Source organism: Pangasianodon hypophthalmus, chromosome 8 (genome assembly GCF_027358585.1).
Source record: "Pangasianodon hypophthalmus isolate fPanHyp1 chromosome 8, fPanHyp1.pri, whole genome shotgun sequence".
Lineage (NCBI taxonomy): Eukaryota > Metazoa > Chordata > Actinopteri > Siluriformes > Pangasiidae > Pangasianodon > Pangasianodon hypophthalmus.
In genome coordinates this window covers 2,165,802-2,173,649 of record NC_069717.1, presented here as the reverse complement: position 1 = coordinate 2,173,649, position 7,848 = coordinate 2,165,802, and the positions used below count along the sequence as shown (strand labels likewise).

The following is a 7,848-nucleotide window of genomic DNA, read 5'->3' as shown; positions in this document are numbered from 1 at the left end:
AAAAAGTTAATAATAAAATGCAATTCAATTATTAACAACAATAATAGTAATAATAATAATGAAATAACAAAAACAAAAAAACTAAGTAATCAAGTAAAAGCAATCGTAAAGAAATAAGTTTAAGAGAAGATTTAAATACACTAAAAGACTGGGTTTCTCTCTGAGTTCCACAGTTTTGGAGCATAAAAGTTTTGGAGGAGTGGAGATCACATTTTGGGGTGTAATGGGTTAAAAGCTCAGCCAAAAACTTTTAGCAAAGTTTTTACTCTCCCTCCCCCCACTCTCTCTCTCTCTCTCTCTCTCTCTCTCACTCTCCCTCCATCTCTCTCTCGTAATCATGTCATTGTTCTAGATCCTTGTTAAATGTTTAGTGAATATTATACGCTGAACTTTATAACCCAAACACACATATGCAGATTCCTACAGTAGAAGTAACCATACACAAAGGTTTACACTCTGCTATTTAACAGACTGTTATAAGGACATTAACTCACTTTATTCAGTCTGATAGAAATTTTTATTCGGATCGATTTACTGTATTCCGATTTAGGTGTATACATGAACGTTTTGATTCCATCTGAGCTCTCATTCAGAGTAGTGTTGTTGTTGTTGTTGTTGTTGTTGTCGTTGTTGTTGTTATTAGGGGTGCACGGTGGCTTAGTGCTAACCACTGGGTTGGGGGTTCGAATCCCACCTCCGCCCTGTGTGCATGGACTTTGCATGTTCACCCCATGCTTAATTTTAATGTTTTTTAAATTATCTTTTGTGTAAGATGTAAATGTACAGTGAGAAAAAGAGTTTGTAAAGTTGCTCATATCTGCCCGACATTTAGGATGCTCTACTTCTTGAAAATAACATGAAAAGCACAGTATAACAGATATATAATGCCTTTAATCATCTGCTAATGTGACCAAAGGTAAAAAGTCACAGGGCCTCATTTATACATTTTTTTTTTTAGTAAAATTTTGTGTAAATGTTTTTTTTTTTCCTAGGCCAAACTGAACCAAAACCAGAGCTGTGCATGTTCTCCCCATGCTTCGGGGGTTTCCTCCAGGTACTCTGGTTTCCTCCTCTAGTCCAAAGACATGCTTTGTAGGCTGATTGGTTGTTCCAAATTGTCCATAGTGTGTGAATGAGTGTGTGTGTGTGTGTGTGTGTGTGTGTGTGTGTGTGTGTGATTGTGCTCTGCGAAGGGTTGGCACCCCGTCCAAGGTGTCCCCCTCCTTGTGCCCCGAGTCCGCTGGGAGAACCTCCAGGCGACACTGTGCAGGATAAGTAAATGGATGGACACATATGCGGATTCCTTTAGTAAAACTAACCATACACAAAGGTTTACACTCTGCTATTTAACAGATTATTATAAGCATATAAACTCACTTCATTCAGTCAGATAGAAAAATTTATGTGGAGAACTCACAATCGACTTACTGCTCTGATTTAGGTGTAAACAGGAATGTTTTGATTCTGACTGAGCTCTCATTTGGATTAGTAACAGATTATTTATTATTATTATTATTATTATTATTATTATTATTATTATTAACTTGTCAGTGTTCTAGAAAGTACCAGCTCGTGTAGCTACAGCTCGCGTCCACTAGATGGCGCTGTTGCCTGCATTTTGTCCCCTACTGGCGCTCAGAAGCCGCACCGCGCATGCGCAAGGAGCCGTAACTCCAGAGTGCAGGACCGCTAGCTGGACTCTGCTTTACAAGCGCTGCTCCATTGAGCTGTAAAAGGAGGACGTGTCTGCTGAGCCTGTGTAACATTTTCACGGATATTTTTCAAGCCAAGAAGTCATTTTTTAAAACATTAAAAAAATAAAAAAAAACACTGTTTGCACCACAAGCGCTGGATTAACGTTTACAAGAAAGAACAATCCAAACAAAAGCAGCAGGAATCCGTTAGCCGCTGGATGTGGAAGAGGAGTTGCTGAGCTAACGCTAACATTTCCACCGCGCACTGAGCCCCATTCCTGCGCCTGCTTTCCTCATTAACTCTTCTTTTCTTTACTCTCGGGGTTTTTTTAGAAGTTTATCAGATTCCTGCGTCGAAAAAGAAACCAAGGAGTCTGTTTAAAGATGTCTGTCGCGGGCTTAAAGAAGCAGTTTTACAAAGCAAGCCAGGTTTGTTCTTATAACTTCTTTGTTTTGTTTTGTTTTTTTAAAACTTCTACCTAAAATCTACAAAAAGTCGTTTTTAAAAATATCAGGTCATGTCCATGTCCTGTTAGGAAGGCTGTAATTAAATCATAATAAAGTTTTACAGCTTTGTATAGCGTTAAAACTGTTCATTAGAGTTAATAACTGGGTTATAACTGTTTATAACTCCAGCTGAGTGAATATGAATATATATATGTATATGTATATAATGAATACATAGCAATGAATAATAATGTCTATATTGGGATATTTATTGTCTTGTTAAACTAACTTTGAGTGTGTATCTTTGCTGACATGTCACAGCTGTGCTCCTGCAGGTTTTCCTGCAAAAAAAAAAAAAAAGAAAAGGAAAAAACCACATTGCATTCAGCACACTGTAAATCTGCACATAGGACGAGTTTAACAAGCTTTATACCACTCCGCTCTCAGGGTTACTGGTCTTCTGCAGTGCCAGAACACTGGTTTGGAGGTTAGACCAGTTAGGAAAGTATGTGCCACGTTTGCTATAACTGGCCTGGGAAAAAAAAAAAAAAAAGAAAAGAAAGAAAGAAAAGAAAGATCCATGTAAGTGACTGTAGATGTGGGTTAAGCTTGGGATCATGCTGAGTCCGCTAAACCACGGTTTCCTCCATCACGCACCTTTAAAAAGTTCCCCTTTATTAAGCATTGGTTTGGGTTTTCAGAGCAGCTAGATGTTGAGTGGGTTGTGGGTTTGAAACGCCTCGTCTCGTCTCGTCTCGCCTGGCCGCCCACTGCTGCGCTTTTACAGAAAGCAGTTCATTTTCCTGCTCGTTTCTCACCGAGGCGTGATTAAGAAGCGATGCAAACACAGATCCTGACTTTAGTAATAATATATAAAGCGTGTCCCAAAAGTCTCCATACGTAGGGGACTGTGTTTGTCAGCAGCACGTCGTTTGTCTCCTCGTCAGTAGATGTTCGTGGATGGACGTCACTTCTCGATTGATCTTCAACACTTCCAGTCTTTATGAATTTGTTAATAAGTTTGGCAGCAGTGTGGTGTACGATGCGCTCGCCATGTTTCCTGTTAAAGTCCATCGCAACCTTGTGACAGCTTCCCGATCCAGCCGTGAGAATGATTTCAATACCTTCTTCTTTTGTCAAAGGCGTTCTTAAAGTCTATCTGAAAACAATAAATAGAATATAAACTAAATGTGAAAAAGTTTGGAAGATGTTTTGCTAAAAAGTGATCATTTCCTCTCTGTATGGAGACTTTTGGGACACGCTGTAGTACTAGAGTTAATACACGCGGGACGCTCCGATATGGAAATTGTGCCCCAGTGCAGATAATCAGTGCAGATAATCCGCCTTCTCGATGCCTAGCTTAGACGTTTACTTCACGGCGAACAACCGATTCAACCATCCGTCCATCCTGATATTATATTCCTCAGTACATTGTCGTATCTTCTTGTGGCTTCGTACACCGGTGCCGTGACCCCGCTGCGGTTTCATCTTTATTCTCTGACGGAAAACTGCTAGAATATTGTTCAAAGCGCGATCACTTTTGGTCTTACATGAATAAGTTCTCTTAAATTGAAGCAACAAATCCAAACAACTCTTTTCCTCTCCACTTTCACAACTTTTTTTTTTTTTACTGAAGTGTGTTTCAAGTATGTTTTAGTGAGGAAAGAAACACTCAGTGTCGTGCTGTTACAGGAAAATAATCAACGACAGCCTGGTGTGATGAAGCCGAGTCACTCTTACCACCATGAAGGCGATTATTTTCCAATAACAGCACATCCTAAAAAAAAGTGTTTTATTCCTCTTATACCACAGCAATTTACCAACAATTACAGTGGCTTATTTATTAAAGAATGACTGTTTATCCATTTATAGTTACTTTAATATTGTGGAAGCTTTCCTCTTCTTTTTTTTTTTCCCTCTCTCTTGATGTTAAAAATGCAGTTTGTGGTAATATAAAGCGCATTAATATAAATCTGTGATTTGTAGCTGTCCGTGCTGCAGTTATAGAAAGTTAATCAACACTTTCGAAATCAAAAATTCAACAGTGATGTGGTATAAATAAAAGAAACACGGAGAAAGGATTTTGTGATATAATATCGATATTGTGATAAACATAACATCATGGATATTGTGATATCTTTTTTTACATATTCCTTGTTTTTGTTTTGTTAATAATTATAAACCAATTGGAAGGAGCTGAGTTGATGTTAAAATTTCATACAGAATTTTCAGTATTTTCATGGTTTTCAGTATTTTTTTTTTAATTTTTTTTAAAGTATCACTAAACTGAGGTTATCTACAGTTTTGTTTTGTTTTTTTAAAGAAACTTGAAAGTTTTGCCGGAAGTTTCTTAGCAAACCTGTATATTATGACTCATAAAAATATCTTCCAGAATTGGGATGATATTTTTGTCATATCGCCCACTCCTACAAGGAGAAGCTGTGTGGAAATTATACAGTAAACTGTGTTCATGGTGGCTTTCATCTTCGAAATGGTGAACAGGCCACGCCCACACAGGATAATGTAGTGATATTATCTACACTGGAACAGCCAAACGTTACCCGTGTAAATAATTTAAGAAATCTATATCTCTGATAGATATCATCCCGTTTCTAACACGCAACAAGTCCAGCCACCTGTCGGAAATGTTCCGTAGCTGTGTGACCAGTTTAGCGACTAGCCTCCAGACGACACACACAGCACTAACTCACTATGTGTCAGGTATTTAATGGGGATGAGTTTAACTCTTCATTCTGGGATTGATGATAATATTCATTACACTAAAGCTCAGGCGAGTCCAAATATTAGTGTGCAGAGAGTTTTGCTTTCACTTGCATTACACGTCTACACAATTATTCACAATTTTCTTTTTGGCTTAATTTTTTTTTTTTTTTTTAACCAGTTTTTTGAGGAGCACCATGTACCTGATGTGTGCTGCAAAGATCCTGAGCAAAAATAAATAAAACTTTATTCATATTAGGCTGAAGTGTGTGAGAGTGCGGCGTGTCCTCGCAAAGTTGAAAAGAAAGCAGCGATATAAGCAGCTGATTAAATAATTCGTCGTCGTCGTTCTACGGGCGATGTGTCGCTGCCGAGTTCTGAGAGTGATCAAAAGATCCTTTCGGTTTTTTCTAAACCCAAAGTTGCAAAAAGACACGATTAGCCTAGCAACCTGACGCTACCTGGTTATAATCTGAGTGAAGAATCTATCGAAAATTTTATTTAGGAACCGGATTGACGTTAGCTAAAATGTTATCCGAGTATTAATACAGATTAGCGCTAAAAGACAGGAAGTGCTATTCAGCTAAACCAACACTTTCAAGTGGTGTAACTCTAGAAGATCTTTATAACTGATTTAGCGTTCTGTCAGCGGCGAAATGAGGCTAAGCCTGCAACGACCGGACACGTATACACATCTCATAGAAACTCGGAGTGTGTAAAGTAGAGAGAAGTGAACGTAGGCATACGAATGTCTTGATGTTTGCAACTTTGTTGTTTGTCGGAACGTTCCAGACGTAACGTTTTACTATTCCAACATCGAGGATGTCATGGTAGTGCTGAAAGCCGAAATATTTCCTAGCTGCGTAAAGTTAGCTAGCTAAACGAGTCCATTAACTCCTCAGAAAGAACGTGACTTAGATCTCTAGCGTTAGCAAGCTAGTTTCTTGATGTAGATTTTAGATGAGCTACGTAGGTCTGTTAAAGCAATATAAATTAGGCGTGTTCCCTAACTAGCAAGCTAAGCTGATTAAGTTCTTAGTTAACTTCACTGATGTGACAGTTAGCTACTTAGCTGAGATGAAATCTCCTCGGACCCGTTATCCCTCCTAATCACCTGTAACCACGACCATTTTCTTGGCTTGGAAACATGTCGGATTCGATAGCATGCGGTAAAAACGAACGTGTTTATGAACACTTTTCTGATTCGGACACCTAACACCACAACGTGACATTGTAGAAAATACGTTCTGGATTGCTCTTAAAAATCGCTATAGACTCCAGCTGTGTTTTCAGCACCAGGAGGCGTGGCTGTCGTCAGGGTGACGCGTCTCACTCAGGGGTCTGTAGTGTCGTTTTGTTAGTAATTGTGTAATATCTCACACATAATATTGAACGTGTGTTTAGGACAAATTTGTTATTTCTCACTACAAGTGTTTGGGTCATTTTTAAATTCTCGCACGTTGTTTCTCCCATTTTTCTTCTGTAGACTCACTGGGCTTCAGGTGCATGTGTGAGGTCATGTGGTACAACGTAAAAGTTATGTTGTAGCGGTGTAGATCAGTGAGTATGTTTACACATATAAAATAATCTGATATTCCAAAATGAAATCAGATTTTTTTTTTCAGGGTAACAAATAATCTGATAATAGAAATACTCCAAAGTTTACAGAGTTCAATCAGTAATCAGATTTCTTTCTAAACTCTGTGTTTACATGGTTCAATCAGTAATCAGATTTCTTTCTAAACCCAGAGTTTACACGGTTCAATCAGTAATCAGATTTCTTCCTAAATCTCGAGTTTACATGGTTCAATCAATAATCAGATTTCTTTCTAAACCCAGAGTTTACACGGTTCAATCGGTAATCAGATTTCTTTCTAAATTCTGTGTTTACACAGTTCAATCAGTAATCAGATTTCTTTCTAAACCTCGAGTTTACACAGTTCAATCAATAATCAGATTTCTTTCTAAACCTCGAGTTTACACAGTTCAATCAATAATCAGATTTCTTTCTAAACCCAGAGTTTACACGGTTCAATCGGTAATCAGATTTCTTTCTAAACCCAGAGTTTACACAGTTCAATCAGTAATCAGATTTCTTTCTAAATCTCAAGTTTACACAGTTCAGTCAATAATCAGATTTCTTTCTAAACCCAGAGTTTACACGGTTCAATCGGTAATCAGATTTCTTTCTAAACCCAGAGTTTACACAGTTCAATCAGTAATCAGATTTCTTTCTAAATCTCAAGTTTACACAGTTCAGTCAATAATCAGATTTCTTTCTAAACCCAGAGTTTACACAGTTCAATCAGTAATCAGATTTCTTTCTAAACCCAGAGTTTACACGGTTCAATCAGTAATCAGATTTCTTTCTAAACTCTGTGTTTACACAGTTCAATCAGTAATCAGATTTCTTTCTAACCTCGAGTTTACACGGTTCAATCAATAATCAGATTTCTTTCTAAACACATAATGTGCAACCTGCCAGTACTGTTAAATGGTTAACATTTTGTTATATTATGATATCTTAATGCACTACAGCCTTATGATTTTGTAGCTCAGGTTTAAGTGTATGCCTCAGAACCATGTTTTTATTCCAGAACCACACACACACACACACACACACACACACACACATCTGAATGTCAGGTCCAGCTTAGGTTCAGTTTAGGACAAAAATCCTGGATATAAAGTGTGTGTTGGTTTAAAGCTCCGCAGTCAGAGGTGTTGTTTAAACAGGAGCAAACATTATTCCATTAATGCAGTAAAAATGAGCTCTAACCGCTTTCTGGGGTGTGTGTAATGCCTAACCTCTCACTTCCTTTTCGCTGATCATAGCGGGAAACAGAGCCAGCTGACCGCTTCCCAACTTCCTGTCAGGAATGGACTCCCCCATGAGAGAGAGAGAGAGAGAGAGAGAGAGAGAGAGAGAGGGAGGAACGAGAGCATGTCCTACAGAGAGGAAGAGGAGAGTTAGAGCAGGACAAAA

General features: G+C 38.3%; 1 protein-coding gene across 3 annotated transcripts in view; it reads left to right on the top strand.

Moving 5' to 3' along the window:
* Nucleotides 1-1,676: 1,676 nt before the first annotated feature.
* The window catches only part of sh3gl1b (SH3-domain GRB2-like 1b), a 34,374-nt gene continuing 28,202 nt past the window's right edge, over nt 1,677-7,848 (top strand). Inside the window, exon 1 of one of the 3 annotated variants that reach the window (XM_034306425.2) lies at nt 1,677-2,123. In XM_034306425.2, the coding sequence (XP_034162316.1) occupies nt 2,079-2,123 (45 nt within the window). In that variant the 5' untranslated portion in view covers nt 1,677-2,078. Of the gene's footprint in view, nt 2,124-2,385; nt 3,247-7,848 lie in introns of those variants that run through there. The other 2 variants (XM_034306426.2, XM_053235896.1) reach the window with 2 other exon arrangements.